Source organism: Camponotus vicinus, unplaced genomic scaffold, assembly GCF_025532165.1.
Source record: "Camponotus vicinus isolate PSW18456_S1 unplaced genomic scaffold, iyCamVici1.0 SCAF_5, whole genome shotgun sequence".
Lineage (NCBI taxonomy): Eukaryota > Metazoa > Arthropoda > Insecta > Hymenoptera > Formicidae > Camponotus > Camponotus vicinus.
The window spans coordinates 13,407,317-13,428,353 of record NW_028141977.1 but is presented as its reverse complement, the minus strand read 5'-3'; the positions used below and the strand labels follow the sequence as shown (position 1 = coordinate 13,428,353).

Genomic DNA, 21,037 nt, shown 5'->3' with positions numbered 1-21,037 from the left:
CTTTTCGCATCATAATACAAGATTATATCTGAAACAATTCTGATTTTTTAATAATTTTTTTTAGAAAATTAAATATATTTTATAAAAGAATATGTTGTAGTTATATAATAAAAAGATATTATATGTATTAAGTAATATTACATAATTTTTTCTTTGCATAAACATGCTTTTAATTCTCTTTAAAATAATATAATTTCTTATATATATAAGTATATAGAGATATAAATTACTTAATATATATTGTATAAATAAATAAGAGATTATATACTACATAAATAAGAGATTTATATATTATATAAATATATAAGAGATATAAATTACTTAATATACTAATACAAGAGCTAAATTAAAAATATATAAGTTAATTCAAGGTAAAACAAAGTTTCACAAGTTATAACAAATAAAGAACAAACATCTTTTCACGTTATAGGGAAAAAGTTTCTAAAGTACAACGATTTTTACGTCCAGTGATTTCATCATTAAAACTTTGACCTTTCTGACCTAACCTTTATCTTAATTATTAATTGAAATTCGCGCAACTATGGAAACACATAACATGAAATATTAATTAAATCGTAAAAACGTTGAATAAAAAAACAATCATCGACTTATCATTGATTCATTAATTTGCCTCGAAATTAAAGCACTTTTATACTTATTGGCTTATTTTTCTGTTAATATCGCTTGAGACACTTAATGCTTGTCGAAAATATTGTATAGTTTTTTAATAACGATTTTAAGAGAGCGACAGAGGAAAAGAGATATGTACTTTTTTATTTTAAGAGATATAATTTATATAAAGTTAAATGTTCAAGAGATATGATTTACATATGTATAAAGTTTTGTGTATTAAGTAATAAATTTTATATCTCTTCTTTTTTTCTCAAGAATATTGTTCTCCGTATATACTTTTTACTATATTTAATTATCTAGTGCCTTTAGAAAAGTAAGAAAAATTATCTTTAATTTTTTCAACGAGAGAGAAAAACGATGTTCCTTTCATTATATCTAACAACAGTATTCATACTCATACAATAATGTGTGTGTGGAGTCTACCATATGATTTTATTATATTCTTTTAGGACAAGTTTTTCAGATTTTAAAAGAGAGAAAGAAAAGGATGTTCTTTTATATAGAGTAAGTTTAATATAGAGTTCTTTTATTTCGCTTTACACAATCGGAGTTATACGTGAGTTAAGATGTTATATAAAAGAAAAGATTTAGAACTTACGGCAGGAAAGAAAACAAATAAGCATGCAGCATCAAATAGAAGTAGCTTCGCACAGTCTTTTAAGTTGCTGGCACGTCTCTTTGCAATCCAATAAAATTCTTCCTAATTACGCAACCAATTTCACAGGACGACGAAGCAGCTTACGAACGGCGTCGAGGTGTCGCGAAAAAAATCGATGACCATCATGACAGTGTTAGCTCTATATAGATATACATATATATGGCCGCTGGTGAATCTAATTAAACGCCCGATGGAGCGAGATTACGACCGAGAATTAGCATCGCTGAGCGAAAACTCATTAATTAATTATGCATACTCTTGTGTTTTTTTTTTCGATTCGCAGGACATCTCAGTCTTATTATATTGCGCATTTTCCTGATGATTAGCTTAGCAGGAAATTTAGGAATAATTGGAAATCAATATTGACATTTGAACTGTCGAAGTGATCGTATTCGCGAAAAAGTCTCTCGGGTCTTCTCGATTCTCGAAAAAGGTTCATCTTAGCGGTTCTAGAGGAATTCGACCATTTCGTACCGAGCTCGTTATCTGTTTTTGCCGATAGATACCAACTTTTCCTGTCATCCATTTGGCATAGCACTCGCGATTGGACAAAAAATTGTTTTCTGCGAATGGAATTATTTTATCGATCTACCTGTCTGGGGTCATGTCTCATGAAAACAGAAAGGGCGAGGAAAAAGAGTGGTCTCGAGTCGACTGGGCGGTATAAACGGGGGTGATAAACGAGGACTAAGAAACGATGTGTGGGTGGTTCGTAGAAAATTGTTTTCAGCAAATCGGTACTCTTGACGAACTGATCGATATTTCGATTTTTCTCGGAGGAATGAGTCTTTGATGTTTGAAATTGCAAAATCTTATCTTGATTAATTTCTCCATGTTTGCATTAATGTACACAATTATTCCAAATATAGCGCAATTAAGTTTCATTTTTTATCATAAATATTAATAATTATTAATTATTAATAATTTTAATTATTAACGCGAATTATACTTTTATGCAGACGTTTCAATTTTCCACATTCTTGGTTTATTATATCATGTATATCGTTACATCTTGTACACACTTAACACGGGCTATTTATATAACCACCTACTCTTGAAAGATCCCTTCTAAAGAGATACTTTGAAAAAGCCTTGAGAAAGTTTATTTTGGCGAGATACGGCGTCGTCAATCGTTATTCCATCTATACTACTGACGGTTTCTTCTTGGCGAGGTAATAGGTCGAAAAACGAGGAAGTTTATCGAGATTTCTATCCCCTTGTTAACTCGCGCGAAAAAAAGTTGACGCCAACTACTGCTAGTGACAGAATTCGTTCAAAATAAGGATGTAGATATATGTATAAATTTGAACTTGACTTTGTTGAGATAACATGTCACATGTATGCCATACGTAAAGAAGAGATACGTTTATAAAGAGATATTTTCGCTGAAGTATTTAAAAAGCTCTCATTAAAAAGGTTCTCATCTCCATTATCTCTCTAAGTTGATGGAACAAATGTTGGCACAGAAAATATTTCCCGAGATATTTATCACGATTGCTAGCTCGTATTCATAACTCATATACTTTCGTTATTTTTTCAAATACACAATCTAACTTAAAAACACATCAGATAGAAAATTTATTCGAAACAAACGGCTTTTCTTATTGATGCGATATTATGTCATATCCAAGTCCGATAACGTAAAGACCTTTATAAATAGCATCCTCGGAGAATCTCCAAGAACAGCCGCAGCGCTCGTTCGAGTTAAGCCGTTCGCGTACGTAATCGTTGCCCTTTCGTTATATCGTTTCTTCTCTACCGGTTTCTGCAAGGCTTTTTGTATACTCGACTGCCTCGTAAATCGGCCGTAAAAATGCCTTAAGGATATCCGTATTTTCGACGAATGCAAAGACGCGTGTGAAGAATAAAGCGGATTCGTGCCGCTCCGAGGAAATGAAGTTGAGTGCTTCGACCGACGATTCCCTTTTAAGCAAAGCTAATAGAAATTTTCTGAGAATTCCTCTTAAAGTCGCAGACGGATATATTCGCGTGGGTGGCTCAGAGCTCTTTTGCTAACGTTTAAAATTAAATCTTTGGAACTCGTTTCAACAGCACTTGTAGAGCATCATAGAATTTTTCCATTATTTTATAATTTGACGTCGATCATATTCAAATTTTATTTTCTTGGCTCGATTTAATGCGCCGGATATGATATACATATATGGATACATAGAATATTATTTTTTGTAGAAAACTTTTATTAAAAAAAAATACTTATACGCGCGTGTATTAATAATTTTTAAATTATTAAAAATAAAACTGTTTGCAAACTACACAATCTTAAATTTTGTAATGAGTAACATTATGTCTTTACTTTTTCCGTTAATGCCGAGATACTCAACTTAAATTGGCCGTTTTGGAATAATATTTCTTTTTTTCACATAATAGTTTATATAATAGCGAATAATAAAATAAAATAAAATAAAAACTCTTTTTATTACAATAAATTTAAGAGAATCTAAATTTAGAATTCCTAAGGCTTTATTTTATTAGATTTAATTATTATCTATGTTAAAATGCTAACAATTGTAGCAACATTTAATTTAAAATTAATATATCAAACATATAAAAAAAACGAAATATTTTTAAAAAGGAATAAGAAGAAATATATCTCTATACTAGATGTACATAATTTTATCTTTATATAATTTTTATAAATATATCTGCTCGAAATTTTTCTTTTTAGTAAGCTGTTTTATAATAGTTCAATTAAATAACAGTATTTTTATTCGCCAAATTTATTTGCTTACTTTCCTTTTTTTTCATTTAGATTTATAAACTTCTAGTGGGAGGGGAGATATACATATATATTTTATGCTGTCGATTCAGAGTGCTGTGTTTTCGTGTAGTATGCTCTATATTGAGTGAAAAAATAAAAAAAGTTATAAGTAAACAGCAAAGTTAAGTTTGTTTCTTGTAGCAAATATATTCTTAGAATTATATCTCTGAAGGAAATTGTATTTTCAATTGTAAATCATATCTTTTTGAAATCTTGTTTATTTATTAATATTTTAATGATATTTTTTTCAACGAGCTAAAATTCGATCAGCTTACTCGTATTTTAAATAACCCAATAATGTACAAGAAATCTATTTCATATACTATAATACTATTAGCTGAAAGCGAATCTTTTTAATTATGCGATATCATAATCATTCTATTCTTTTCAGCGATAAACTCTGATAAAATGGTTATTTATTATGTGAAATAAAACTAATTACTATACGTAAGATTATTATTTTCTAACTTAATATATGATGTAAAAAGAATTCTTTTTTATAGCATTATATATCCAAATTTAAATTCACATTTGTGTCATGTATTATTTACGATTCCAATTGGAAAAGATTCCTGCTTTGGTATCCAATTCTGCGAAGTCACACACTTAATTTTAATAAGATATATTCGCATCCAATTTGTACTTACGATGATCAGATTTCATCTCTCGATGCAAACGCTTTGACACCATCCCGTCGAGACGCGTTCGCAGTAGATTTATAATAACATTATATAAATTTCATTTTTTTTGGGGCGGAGCAAAGCATATGCGCGCGAATATTTATCAGCATATTGCTTAAATAAAGAAATTTATTTATTAAAAATGTTTAAACTAAAGTTATTGTTATAAATATTAAATTAATCTTAATTTGTGCGCTATTATAAAATCGCTAAATCTCATATCTTCTTGAGAGAATCTCTATTATTAAGATATTATATAAAATTTATATATTCTTCATAATGGACATGGTATTCTGATATATAATATATTTTATGGATTCGATGTACGTGGAGATATAGAAATGAATATTATTGTGATTTCCTTAAATCTTTATAAAATTTTATTACCGTTTTGTTTATATATTTATTGCGCATAACGAGAACTAAAAAAATGCAAAACATCACTTTAATATATTCAAGAAAATTTCATATTCTGCAAAATATGCTTCGTAAAAAATGTTATCCAATCTTACGCGCCCTTCAATGCCATAAAAATTTTATGGGAAATATACGTTTATATCTTTTTGGAAATGAAAGACATTTATTGGGTGATGGTAGAGTTTCATTACAACGTCGGATAACAACGAAAAATCAACGTAAATACTTTTGCGAGAGATTTCAGTTATTATTTAATTAACAAACAATTATCACCAAGAGTTATTCGTTAAATTTACATAATGTCATGCAATGAGATCTAGGTAATTATGGAGTAGATTATGAAGAATCGATCCACTAACGAATATTAATTTGAATTTTTATAATACATTGAATACAACGTATTTCACAGGAAAATCGTTTATATTTAATCGTTAATAAATCTTAATAAGAGGCGACGATATTCTCTTCAGTTTTATTTTAATTTTTTCTAGGATGATCTTAAAAAAATCGATGTTTACATAAACACTAAATTATCGTTAACACTGTACAAGAAAACATTTAAACGTTCGAATACGCCATACGTATATCTATTTACTTACATTAGTACAATTTCTTTCTTAAATATAACGTATGATACAACACACACATATCTTATTGTTAGAATAATACATACAAATTTTACAGATACATTGATACGTTAGTGCTATAAAGAATGTTGGCGTTTATGGACATTAGAATGAGATAATGTAATGTTACTGAAGACACTATAATCACAATACAGACTTCCGACATATCGTTTGCACTCGATTTTTGTGTATCCCTTTTCATTTTTAACAGTTACTAGCTCTAAATGTGATATTTATACTTATATGTAATATGTTTATGTATGACACATATACATCATATACATTAGTATTCACTCACTCGTCAAAAAATCGCTGGATTATTTAAACATTATCTTTGATCAATAAAAACATATATCTACTTAAGATTATTCAAGAAACTTAAAGTATAACCAATTATGGAACAAGAATATATAAAGATAATGTTTTGCGGTGCCGTATTAATATAAATCGCATTCTTGATTTTAAGGACCAACTTACTCTTTATATTTATGGAAAATATATGAGAGCCACTGTTAAAATTTATGTTTTAATAACTACGTACATTTTCACACTTGGTTATGCAAAATATAACCGTTGCGATTTAACTATGCGTATAATCGGTTGTAATCGTAGACGATTGAACGTTACGTGCCTTGTTCAGGCTTAACGATCGTATCGTTTAACAAGTGCATTTCTGGCGAGTCATGATGCTTGCAAGCATCATTTCGTGGTGCGGGCACACGTTTCGAGGAATTTCGAGAATTTCGAATGTTATCATAATTTAATAAGCGATACAATTCTCTTTAAGGTGAAAAAACTAATGGAAGACGGTACACAAATAAAAAAATTGCTTATATCAAAACGTTCCCTTTTTCGTTTAAATAAAAAGAGTCCTGTGATTATTATAAATAATTTTCTAATTAACTCATAACTAAAAATACCACAATTACACTATAAATCTAAACATAAATATCAGCTATATAAGATTATAAATACAATAATTATATAAACTACCTCCATAAAAAATAAGAGTTATTTCAATGAAACAATCATTTGCACAAAAATCTTTATATATTAAATAATTTATTATGTATTTAATGTATATTATATATTAAATAGTGTATTTTGACATAATAATTTATTGATACGATTAATATTATCTTTATATCATCTCTCTCTCCCTCTTGTATATATTCAACTTTACATTACATTTTGACGAATGAAAATATCTCGTAGCGGGCTTATGCTCAAACGAATTTATTGACTCCGTTATTCTATGTTGAGTACAATTTCGCGATTTATCGAACCGTGGACATTATTTCAACTCGATGAGAGCGCTTTGTCATATGGGATAGATTTCGGTTTGTAGACCGGAACATAAAATCACGCGAGAGCAAGCATGTCGACGCGCACGAACGCATAAATTTGGCGCCCTTCACGTAAAACTTTTCGAGCACAACAGCCGCGTCTCATTCGCAAACCGACTTGCGTTTATCTTGGCATCGTGCCGCGAATTCTCGTTCGTTATTATGAAACCGCGGAAACTGGCACGCATCTGGAGAGTCAACGATATGCGCGTTCACGCGCGCGAGCAAAATGAGTAATGTCTGTTGTGTCGTTTCGTGTGTACCAACCAAGATAGATAGATGTTATTGCAACGATTTTATCTGATTTTCTAGAAAAGCAAAATTATTCCCGTCAGAGTGGCGCAATACCGGTTCGGGCGTGACGATGCCGACATTAACTGATTAAGAGTGTCGCGAACATTTACACGGATGATTAGACGTTGATGCGCAATTTAATCTACTTGATGGCCTTATATTGTTCCTGAAAGTCGCGATGGGAAAATATTGAATGCGCCGAACGCGTTAATGAATCGTTTCGAAATACAATAAGTTTTTTTAAAATTTTTGTTTATCATACGATCGAGCACACAATTATAATTTTAATTAATTCCTCTTGACCCTAATAATTGGCGCTTTGCCCCATTTTCCTTCAAATAAATGTGTAAATGTATAAATGTGTAAATTTGACGCGGCCAGTAATTATGTTAAAGGGGCTAGGTGTTAATCTCTTTGTAACTAGTACATTGTTAATGAGATTCGAGTAGTATCTATATCACATTTAATTAAAATTTGGTTTTTAATTAAAATCTTTAAAAGGTATGATTTTATTATCAACTTTTAATGAATTTACAATTTATTAAATAAGAGAGAAAGAGAGAGAATGTTTTATTATTTCTATAATTCCTACAAAATCTCTGTAATTTATATATATATGTTTACTAGAAAAAAATTTATATAAAATGAGTATGATACACAATTTGCGTGAAATTTGTAAATTGTGAACTTTATTTGAAAACGACTTTTTCCGAAACATTTTACTGGTTTGCTCCAGATTTATTTTTCTCTACTATTCTTCTCTCGACCTTGAACGTCTGTCACGATTTCATTAGATCGTTCAGTGATGAAGGTCTAGTGGAAATCAATCCATTTTCTACAAATGAAACAAACGACATGTTTCAGGCAGAAATATACTATCAAATGTCAATACCAAATGTGTAATGACGACAATGATTGATGATTAATCATTTGATAGACGAAATTCTCTTTGCTAATCTTTTTTTAACTTGTGTTTGAAAAAAATAACTTTTAATCTCTTTTATGCCATTAGTATTATTTCTTATTTCATTTATCTCGTTTAGCATGTTTTATGTTTTAAGCGCGATATTATAATTTCTAAAAGAGTCCAGTAGTCAAGTCAACTAATATTTCAAGTTTGACTCGATCAATTTTCCATGAGACAAATATTATTTATGCTATATTTAATGCTAAATTCGATTAAGGTTTTTAGTGGAAACATATTTAAAAACCAATCAAGATGAAGACAATCGATGATGATGACAGCGCAATTAATAGTGGAAACATATTCAAAAACCAATCAAGATGAAGACAATCGATGATGATGACAGCGCAATTAATAATGATTTCGATCAAACACATTGCTTTTAAAACTGGGACGTCCAATTAATTGATAGATTAACAACGATACAATTTGATTGAACATTACAGAGAACTGCAGCATCTATTACCTGTATGCAGGTAATTGTACCTATATTCATTGATTTACTCTTTTTAATAATTAAATTTTATATTGTAATTCGAATTATTTAAAGTGCGCGCAGAATACTAAATAAAAATCACATATGTAGATTGAGAAGATCTGTATACGAGTCAAATTGACTAAATATATTAATTTTACGTAAATCGTAAAAATCTAAAAAATACACAGCTGGAATAAAGTATGTTACATCTTCAGAATAATCTATAAATTTCTCATAAAATCTCGAATAATATGCACACATAAAATACATATAGGTATTTACACACTTTATCAGTTAACATTTATACATTTTTATTTTCTTCTTCGAAATATGTGCCAAACATTTTATATTTAACCTCTCTTAAAATTGATGTACTTATAAATATATAACATGCATTTGCATATTTAAAATAATCGATGGAATATATCACCGATATAGAATGCGCGCCGTGTGCTTGTCTCTCACGAACATTCTGCAATTTTCCCGCAAAAGGCTTGGACCTGTCAACAATGATCCGGCTTAATATCGGTTTCAAGTGATTTACGTGAAATAGCAAACTGATAAAGGCGCGACCCTTGCAATTATGATAGTTCTGTCGCTGATATTCTCTCGCTTGAGGGTAGCCACGATCGTCGATAGATCAAACGAGCGTGCAAAACGGACTTTGCCAGTTACAAGCAAAGGGATAGGGTAATCGAGGCATAAATACGCCGTCCAGCAATCAGAGCATATATTCTCTGGTAGTAATGCATTTAATATTCGGACGTAGTTGTATATGTCTCTCAATATCCTCGAACCGTGCAAATTGCGGCCACCGCGAATTTATAATCATCAACACAAATGTGCGCTCGATATAAATTAGCGAAATTAATAAATTATTTATTCAATCGCCAATTGCATATGCTAACGATAGAAAACTCTATAAATCTTTGGCGCGTATTACGCCAATCGTAGGTAGAATATAGGATACAATATTATTGTATTACAAAGACTCGCAATATAGGTGTAGATTGTTAGGTTTTGTTCAATTGATTCAATTTGGGCTCGCGATTAATTAAAACGTCCAACAATATTGACGGATATTGAAGTTAACGTCCGTTTATTATGAGGAAAGATGATCAGGCCATGTGTGACCTGCATTAATTTCATAATTTTTATTGCATAAACAAAAACAGAACCTATAATATTAGATAGCCCGATATTTTCCAAACTACACGTATTAATACTAGGAATGTTATTTATATAATATTCTTACGTCACATAATTTTTATTTTTACACAGCACAATATTATTTGATTTATGATATTGAAAATAAATTTTGCGAATTTTTTTCAACTAATGTAAAAACTAATAATCAGAATACGAATCTAAATCTTTTGAAGGAGGAAGAGCTTTTTATGTCACTGCAACAGGTCGTTCCTATGACACGGATTATCGGATCGCATCTTAATTCTTTGTGGCGTCTATCAAGTGAGATTAAATTTCTTAAGCACATCGGCATTTTTTGTATCTTCTTTTTTGCTTATTAATCATGACTTTTCGTTTTACACAATCAATGGCGTACAAATTTTATTATCGTAAGAAAATCATGCTTGTCATGAACGAATGTAGAATCGTATAACTTCCATATGTGGTAATTTAGCGTCTATCGCCAGTCATGAATGGAACCTTAAACGGAAACGTTGGTGTTGTGAGTTGACAAACGATCAACTAGCTGGCAATCAGCGTATGTGGTATTCGCGTATTTAATAATCGGACTGGTGCACCGCGTTGAATAATTGGAGCCGCTATCGTGCGCGGTGGCAATTATTCATTTCATTCGTAACAAATAAGCACGCTAAATTATTTATCTCTCGATATGTTGTTTAAGATTTATTTGATAATACTGATTTACCTGATATCCTGTTTTTCGAGTTATATAATTGTAACAGGAATAAAATAAATATTTTTCTTTAAAAAAGAGAAATTCGCGTAATTTCAGATTCAATACTTGTGTGCTGTAAAAACACTCATGTATATGAATTGGACGTGAATAATTATTATGACAGACATTTTGCCAGGAAAAGTGCTTGATGAACGATAAATTTACTCAACCCTTAACGCTCGGTGCGCTCATGACGTTGCACTTTTGTGCAGGTTTGTCCTCACATGGTTATCGTGAAAACGAGACACTTGACCTGTCAACCACTTTCAGAATACACGCGTGATGTGCATACTCTAAGCTGAGAGCTGTAGAGTGGATATCAGTTTACGAGATGCATAGTGTCTGCTATCGAAGGCATATGCGATTTATCGATCGATTCTTCGATATGTACATTCCTTGTGTCGATAAACAATAATGTTGATGACAAAGGTCTACGAAAATAATTTTTTGCAGGGCTTTAACTCTTGACTTATTTTATTTGATTACAGTTTGTGAATTTGAAGCTCGATATTACTCAATATATAAGAATTTTTGGTCATTTCATTTAAAAGAAGAACTGTGAACTTCTTATTTGTACAAATGTTAAAAAAATTACTAAATATTGTTATATATATTATATATATATATATTACTATATATTATTATGTTTTTATTAATATTAATATTATTTATAATATAATATTATTACATAATATTATATTATAATACATTCAAAAAAATTTTTATCATTAGCATTTTTATCAAAAGCGTCAAATCTTCGTAGATCTACATAATCAATTGGTAAACGTTGGAATGTGATCGATTACGGTAATTTCCCGAGTTAATTGGTTTCATCAGTAACGGTAATTAATATTTATATAATTAATGTTAAAGTTATGAATAATTCCTTCGTGCGTGCCACAAGCTTTTCCATTCACAACGAGATACGACGCAATGAACTGAATTCTTGAGATTATTTTTTATGACTCGATCATAAATAATGGAAGCTTTTCTTCAGTTTCAGCAGTTGACAAGAAAAGCTAAAGAGAATGAATACAAAGGGTGACCTACTAACTTCATTGTTGTCTTCACGTTATTATCGCGGGACACACATTTCCGATAATATTCGATAAGAGTTCCGATACACTGCGAATCTAAATGAGAAATCTTGAGAACTTGAGGAAGAATCATAGAATATTGAACGAAATCGATGAGAAAAGACAGTTAATTTAGTTTGGAAATTTGAAAGACATAATTATCGCGAATACAAATTAACGAACGGTTTCTTAATAATATCGATGAAATCAGGTAAAAATTTGATAAATTGGAAAAAAGAGAGAGGAAATAATACATATTTTTTAAATAACATATACAATTTTGCTACATTGAAGGGAGAAAATATTACAAAATCGCACATTTTATTTAAATATTTATTTTTATTTTTAATTATTATATTATATTTATTTAAAAAAGTTATTTTTTCCATTAGAAAAATTTTAATAAATTCATTCTAGTAAATTTATTTGTTGCACATACAATTACCTTTATTATAAAACAAAAGTACTATATGGAAGATAGTAATTGTAGCAGTTAATATCATTATTTTTTATCTCAATTATTTCCAGAAATTCCTACATCACGAACATTTATTACGAAAACATAAATCATCACGCATTGAAATTTATTTCACATCAATAACGATCGGTTCCAATGATTCGCGAATCTGGTCGCATTAAAAATGATTTATATGTTGTTTGAAGAATATTACGTTCTAATTTTATGCTTAATGCGTTTAATCATTCGCATCCAGAGCATAACCGGATCATGATGATAGTATTCTAAATAAATTTTATAGCGGATGTTTACACATGCATACATATTCCAGATTAAATCGATAAAATTATAATAACAGATTTTTTAGATCGATTTGTATAAATCTTTTTTATATTATAAAATATTGTAAAAATATTAAAGTATGTGAAAATAAACGTTAGGAAACATATTATTGATACAGAATATTTTAAAAATGAAAAATATATTTTATATGTAACGATGACACATACACATTAAGCATTTATTTTCACAAGATTATGATTCCCAAGAAAAACTTATTTGCGATTCCTAAGAAAAACTTACTTAAAGACGCGCATTGTAATGTGTACAAACAAACGCATTTTATTTTTAAATTATTACGGAGCATTTAAAAAAGATACGAAAGATACGATCCGTTGAGATATACATGAAAGAAGAACGGAACGAAAAGGAAGAGCAAACGGCCGGTGTCAGAGCAAATGTATCGCGAAGGCTATGGATATCGTCCGTCTATGTCCAATTCGTCACTTGCACAACGCAATCGCGTGTCTACTGTATTCGAAATTAGCCAATTCGTCAATCTAGCGTGTCAACGATAACGTTCAGAAACATATATATTCAGATACCACTGCACGTATTACGTTAACTTTATAACACGTTAATCTTTATAATTGCTCTTGGGGGAAATTGTTTTTTAGGTAATAAACTTTTCTCGTTCCCCCTTAATCATTCAGTCCACTCTCCATCCTTTCGCCTCTTTCTGGGTCTACTTTGCTATTTTTACGCCGTGACTTTGGCATGAAGACGCATTTTCGTTGTTTTAAGTAAAATAAGGGGGAATCCCTTTGGGTGAGAGGCGGTGCGGTTTATGGCTCGCTGCCGGCAAGTTTAAGAAAGTTAACGTAGCGTTTCGCTCTTACAAGAGATCTCGCCGGCGAACATGTCGGCCAAGATGTCGGATTATGAACTTTGCCGAGGAGCCCAGGTGCGACAAGATCGCAATGAAGATATGACGCTCATGGCCTAATTTCTACCGTACATTTGACTTCATACAGACTCAATCGTCTGTATCTGATGTGAAATTGAAGGCAAAATATGGAAATAACGGTACACGTTGTTTTTTCAATATCTAGATTGAAGTTTTAAGTAGGTATATATATGCGGTTTTTTTTGTACATATATATTTATTAAAATTTTGTATACAGCTCTCTAAAGGAGGGATCGTGAAAATTACATAATATCTTTCAGCAGAAAAGAATAAAAATTTTGTGAAATATTTAGTGAATCAGTGGCTCTCAATTTTTCATTACGATTGGGAATAGTGTGCTTGAATCTCAATTATCTTATCAATGACATTTCATATAAAATTATCCTTTATCAAGGAATACTTGTGCGAATATAAAAAAGTTCATATTTGTGCAACATCCAAAGTACTAAGCAAATTTAAGATATATAAAGTGTTAGATTTAAAAGGAGAGAAGTGATATACATATATATATACATATACATATAGACATAATTATGCGGTAATTTAATATATATTATAATGGTCTTCATAATGATCTTACGTGCATGTTAATTCATGCACACACGTATGGTAAAGCCCTGCAATTAATCTGATTACCATATAAAGTTTACAGGCATATCGATCGACATGTTCCACAATTTTCTAATTAAGCCTTCGATATTCATTGATTATATATGTTCAAAATTAGAGCTGATATATTATACATTAAATTATGATTACGGATTACATAATGTATCAGAAACCGTTTGTAATAATGTTTCTATGCTCTCAGACATTGGTCCACTGATAAAATTTGAAGATAATCATTTCTAAGCACATAATAAAAGTTTAATTGAATATCATGTTTTTTTCACAAGTTTATGGTATTTAATGTTAAATACCTCGACGGTTATATATTTCATATTAAGTTTATTAAAGTAAACTTCATTTGAGATTATAACTGATGAAGAAAGTTTGCTCTCAAGTTTAATTCATTAAATCTCATTAATTTTCATTTGCTTATATAAGTTAACTCAAAAACTGTTCACACTTTGGCTTTCAAACAACTGCCATTTAATTTAGTTTGTCTTTTCGACGTCTAGTTGGCGTAGTTTAGCTTCTAGTTTAGTCTTAGTTTGACTTTAGAGAAAATAAACAACTTTTAATATATTCTATTATATTTATACATCTTGATTTAATTGCAAACAACAGATAATTTCTTTTCTAGGTGTGTTCTTTGTAGTGTAATATTTGTTATAATATAGTTCAGAGCTAAATAGGTCACACATTATAACATAAAAACAAAAAAAAATGTTATTAGATATATTTAATTTTTTAATATTTAAATTATAAAAAATTTATATATTTAAAATCATATAAATCATTAAAATCATATAAAAATTTATATATTTCTTTTCAATGTATCAAGTTGTTGCAGAATAAAAAATTGTTTATTTATTTATTAGAAAGTTTATTGTAACAGTGGACGCATGTGCAGATTGCAACGAATAAAGATCTTTCGCTACAGAAATCGTAACATTGGCAGATATAAGATAATAGGAAAAACGGCAGTTCCCGACTAACATCAAGATGGATGGAATTATCTGATAATATGTGTAATTTTCTCAGTTATCAAGTTATTTTATCTATTTTTCCAATAATAGAATAGAAGGCAGATGCCTAATTTATCATAGTCATTGTCAACGATAAATAAGTTGCAAGTAACAAAAGATTCTCTACCTCATCTTAAATATATTAGACATTTATCTCTTGTATTTTCACGAAATCATGATTGATATTAAATCGCAATTATTGCAATATATTATGAAAAAAATGTTATTTAGAAATTATTCTTTGTAAAAAATGTAGTCCCGCTTAATATTTCTATAAATCATTACGATTTAAAATAAATCATCGAAATGTAAAATTAATAATTATTGGTTAAAAAATTTACTGCAAAATGCATACACAAAATTATTTATTGTAAAATGCATTTATTGCAATGTTTATGCAGTATAATTAAATTTAAAAACATATATTTTTTATACATGCAATAAAAAAAACAGTATTCTATTGAAAATTCTTCTTGTGTGCATATTATTTTTATGGAATGGGATGTAATCTTGAATTGGATAGAATCTTAATGTATAAAGAAATAAAACAGAAAAGAAGGGCTGATCAAAAGATATGGTGATTGAAGAGTGAGTACACAGACGTGCAGTAATCAGCACATCTCTTTTCTAGTTTACGAGTTTTTACGGCTTATAATGAAAAGTATGATGTAATGTGATTTATTGTGAAAACATCTTTGAAATAATTTTTATATCTCAATTTAAATTATTTACGTTACAAAAAAGTAAGTCTGTTATTTGTGTATGTAATTCTCATTTCATTTTTTTACGTTTTATATCACGTAAAATGTCTTCATATTTTTGAATTTTTATTATTAATTTATTATACCATCAATTGTAATAGTATAAAGTAATTATTAATTGAATTAATTAATTAGTAATAATTCCTAATGAATCTCAATTGATCATGTCAATAAGCTCTCATTAAAAAGATAAATTGATAAATGAAAATAGATGAGGGAGTTATAAAAATGATAAGGATTTGCAAAAATTACATAAAAATAGTATTAATGATATAATTATAAATGATCAAGTTAATTTGATTTATAGACTAATTTTAAAGAAATCACATTTTGTCAAATGCAAACAGTCGTAAAAAATCGGCGCATCAATAATATTTAACTAATATTATTGATGAATAGTACAATTTATTAAATTATTCGCAGCGTTAAATTTGATAAATTAGCAAAAATTTACTCAATATAAAATATTCAGCTTAAATATTCCAGTATTGATTCGTTTAATTATAGTATTGATTCGTTATATTGTCGACAATTTTTATCTGATATTCGAATATTCACTGAAACCATGCACGTACTCGACATAAACTTTGACAGAATGTTATTGTTCGGAATACGACGTACGACACGTTGTGGTCTTTCATCGTGAATTGCTCAATATCGAAAATTTTATCTTCTACGATTCTATCTTTTGTTCCATAAGTGTAGATGAGTCAATACGAGAAAAATAACTTCGTGAAAAAAAGGCAACATAGCTTATATAAAATTCGCTGCTATTGTGATTACAGTGATACTATTGTGGTAGATTGGTCTTATTGTTCTTTTTGTTTGGTGAAAAGAAAATAATGGAATAATACATTAAACGTGAAAATAGGAAGAGAGGTGATGAGATGCGAATCTCAGGAGAGCAATGTCATTTTTCTTCCGAAAGGGAAACATTTCTAGAAGATTGTTAGGCCTCGTAACACTGAATCGAGAAGGCTTTTCATCTTTGAAAATCTACTTGCGGTTTTGTCTTGAATTCTGTAATTGTTCGATCCTTTCCTTGTGGCGTGTTGCTTTATGCGTAACGAGTCAATATTAAATTTTGGCACGGCGCACTAGTAAAATAGTTCATTTTTATGCCTTGGCAAAAATTTATCAGTTATTTGTCATACAATCTGCGTTAATTACTATAATAAATGCCAATAGTTTATGTGATACATATGCTAAACCGTTTTTAATAAATATTCTTTTAATTCTACCTATACAATTATAATTATACAATTATATTGTACTGCTACTTGAAACATTACACACGCATTTGTTATCGCTATGAAAAGTAGATAAATCATCACAAAATCTGACAGAAATTTTTTTTGTAAGTATTCACAGATCAATACCCAGGCGCAACTCTTTCGACAACCTCGATTTGTTTTCGGATGTTCATGAGGAATGAGGGTCATCGATCATGAGCTTTTATGTTCTGTCCAGTGATATATTGTTTACTAGATACAGAAAAGAGTTCTTCTCGTTTACCGTGGAAGAATATGATAAGAAATACGATAAGAAATGATCGTTGCATTTAGAATTGAGCGCAGTGTCTTCGGATTGTAAGATAATCTTCATATATATATTATTTAAGATTCAGGTAATATTATAATATATAAATATTGTGGCGAACAACAGTCAGGTACAACGATTGTGTTGCATTTAGAGAAATCATTTTTACGAAAAAAATACTTAAGTTCTAGCTCGACACTTTCGCGATGATACAGATTCTAAAATATGTCTCGCGTTGATTCTTACAAATTTTTCTAGACTATAACATCAATGACTTTCAAATTATTCGGTTAATTGTTGTGTCGAAACAGATAGCACCAAGAATTAACATCCATATGAAACAGCTTCTTTGTATTTCTTTCTATTCTATTCGTCGATTGTCGTGTGATTTTATAAAGAGTTTCAAATCACACTACTAACACTATGAAATCACTCGTCGATGTCACATATATCACTCTGACAAACCGATGCATCTTTAATAACTTTTTATCATTGCACTTAATCTTGATTCTCGGCCTCTGTGAAGCGCAATAGATGTAAATATCATCGCTACGATCAGGATCCAGCAAGCGGATAAGCCTATCATTTCCAACGGACAATAGAGAGAGAGCTCATTCCGGAATCACGATAATTCCAGTTGGGAGGGAGAGCTTTAAACCTGCGTCAACAAAGTTAACTGTGCACCGTTCTTAATTAGGTCCTTATCTCTCTGTGCAAGGTCTCTGGGCTCGCTGCTAACCGTGATGTTTGATCGCGACGTCATGGTCACTGTGGTCGTGGAGGTTTTGCTGATGAGCAAGCCTCTCTCTGCCTCCTCGTCCTCAAGTTCTATTCTGGATTGTCCAGAGGTGACCATGCGGTTAGACTGGAGTCTGTCGACGTTGGCCTTGTTCCTTCTTGGGAATACGCTGTTCTCTATGTGCAGCGCCGCGTTCACATCTTTGCCAGCGGCACAGGTGCACGCCTTCAGAAAGCTCTTCTTAAAGTTGTCGCTCAGAAAAGCGTATAGAATCGGATTCATTGCGCTGTTGCTGTAGCTGAGAAAACCAGCCAGAAGAAAACTGGTAATGGTGATACTGGTCTGACATTGCTTCGGCGGAGTATATATCAGCGCCACTTGAGTGACCCAGTAGGGTAACCAGCAGAAAACATATACAGTGATCACTGTTAGCACCAGCTTGGTGACCTTCCGGTGCGATCGTTTCTTTTCCTTTGATTTGTTTTTTGGTCCTACCGTGCGCAGCTTTTTGATCACGAGAAAATAAAAAATCAGTATGAGTACCAGAGGAACCGCAAAGCCTAGGATGAGGGTGTAAAGAGTGAAAGAAGTCTGGCCGCCACGATCATTGGGCCAATAAATGTTACAACTGACAACACCTTCCGGAGATTCCATGGCGTTTGCGTAAAGAAATACCGGGACCATGAAGAGAGCGCTGGTGGCCCAGGCGGTAAGCGAGACCACTCTCGAGATAAACGGCGTGCGCATCTTCGGAGATGATATCGGGTGGCACACGGCGATGTAACGATCGGCACTCATAATGAACAGAAAGATGCTGCTGGTGAACTGATTAATACTTGTCGTGGTCATATATGCTTTGCACATGATCTTACCGAAGATCCAGCTGCGCAAACTAATCGTCGTCACTAAGAACGGTATACCTATCAAGAAGCACTCGTCCGCGATCGCCAAATTTACGATGTACATGTTCGTCACTGTTTGCATCTTCGAGAAGCGTAAAACGACATAAATGACCAAGGTATTCCCGAGGAGTCCGACGATACAGACGACAGAGTAAAGAATCTGGTTGACCAGAGCGATTATTGGCAATTCAGCCTCGCAATTCTGGCCTATATCGTTGTGCGTTAGATTGTAAGTTGAATTTTGAACGTGATCCATCGTTGTATCGTTCATCATTATTGGTTTTGAAATATGAATCAGAATTCCAAGAGCGAAACGAAGTATAGAAAGACACTTGACTGCACACCTTGTTCTCGAACAATTTGTTACACCGATCTTTATTACATAATGTAATTAATCGCAGCAGAACTTTATTATATCTAGGTGGGCTTACAGATATCTTCTTAGTATTCTGTCAGAAAATAATGACGGAGATATTGACATAACTAAAGTTTGTGTTGCTGACGAGGATAACGTACGTGACATTGATGTCATTCTGTCAATTATTTGCTGCGCGCACGAGCCAAGATTATTAGTTTGACGGATATTAGTTTCAAGACGAACTTTCTCTTGTCTGCTTTACCAGATTATGCTTCGATTTTGAGAGTAGAATCTGAAACAGAGGTAGAAAAAACAATTAATAAAATTATACGGCATTATATAATACGCGACAATATTTAATAAATTACGAAAAGGAGTTATCTGATATAAATATATAATTCAATATAAATAACTAATATAAAATAATATTATTTCATTCGCTTTTAATCATATTCAAAGATAAAAATTCATTTTCTACTATTAAATTATTATTATGCAAGGAAGATGTTATTATCATTATACTCAGCATTCTCGCGGTTCAACATAATTCGTTGGCAATCGGAAAGGAGTAAATAGAGACGTATTCAGAGTACCATTTCACTCTACATGAAATGCAATGGAATTACTGTAGGGACAATACAGCAATAACGCTGGTGACGACATTATAATTTTCCAAACACTGATTCCTAGGGAAATAATCTTGCTCATGGAAGTTGTTCGCGCATTCTGACAATAGCTCAGAGAATTTTGTCGACGGTTTGAGAGTGAGAGACGGAGAATGCAGGCGAGAGAATACCTTTGTGCCAAACCGTGTTGACCCGTGAAAGCTCTTGCTGTAACTTGAAAGCTGCAAGCGGTGCAACGTTTCAGCAAACCGCGCAGGTTTCTCATAACACTATACAAGTAGAAGGCATGGCACTGATAAGTCGGACAAATGATTTTCGAGCTGTGAAACTTGGATCTTCACAGAAACAAAGAAAATAAAGAGCGGTTTAAATATAGAACAATGCGATGTAACTCAATGATTTTTCTATTTGTATGATAATAATTAAGTTTGTACCGCAAAGAAAAAAAATTATTAATAATATAATTAAATAATTAATGTATTAAAAATGTTAACGTTATGTGAAAAGTATTCGAAATCCATTAAAAGAAAAATTAATGATCGAGAAATTATATTTAATATTATTAAGATATATTATTGAATTTATGATAACGTTTAGCTGTTAAAATTTCTATGTGAAAATTTATGACAGCTGTCCTCGCCAATATACTTAAGAAAGGAAGAATAAGATTTCAAATCACTGCTAATGATGTTCTTTCTCTTCCTTTTTCTGAAGTAATTTTCGCATAAAACGAAAGTTTTCTACACTGTACCAACAGCTTGTAAAGTCACATAAATAGGACATTTTATGTTCAAAATGGAGCATTGGTTATCCACGGAATGGCAATCGAAAGAATTCATAGCGCGATTCATTCGGCGCGGACATAAATCTAAACCACTCTCCTCGAAAGAAGATATGGGGTAA

The 21,037-nt window shown here is 31.0% G+C and overlaps 1 protein-coding gene and 1 long non-coding RNA gene across 4 annotated transcripts in view; one reads left to right on the top strand and one right to left on the bottom strand.

The window, feature by feature from the left end:
* LOC145972099 (uncharacterized) overlaps window positions 1-21,037 on the top strand; it is a 62,718-nt gene that overhangs the window by 36,785 nt on the left and 4,896 nt on the right. Inside the window, exon 3 of one of the 3 annotated variants that reach the window (XR_014439057.1) lies at window positions 8,618-8,884. The exons of 1 other annotated variant lie outside the window; for it this stretch is intronic. This is a non-coding gene — a long non-coding RNA (uncharacterized LOC145972099). Of the gene's footprint in view, window positions 1-8,617; window positions 8,885-21,037 lie in introns of those variants that run through there. One more of the 3 variants, XR_014439058.1, reaches the window with a different exon arrangement.
* LOC145972088 (somatostatin receptor type 2) overlaps window positions 17,589-21,037 on the bottom strand; it is a 59,172-nt gene continuing 55,723 nt past the window's right edge. Inside the window, exon 2 of the mRNA XM_083100351.1 lies at window positions 17,589-19,800. Coding sequence (XP_082956477.1) covers window positions 18,162-19,424 — 1,263 coding nt within the window. The 5' untranslated portion in view covers window positions 19,425-19,800 and the 3' untranslated portion in view covers window positions 17,589-18,161. The remainder of the gene's footprint in view (window positions 19,801-21,037) is intronic.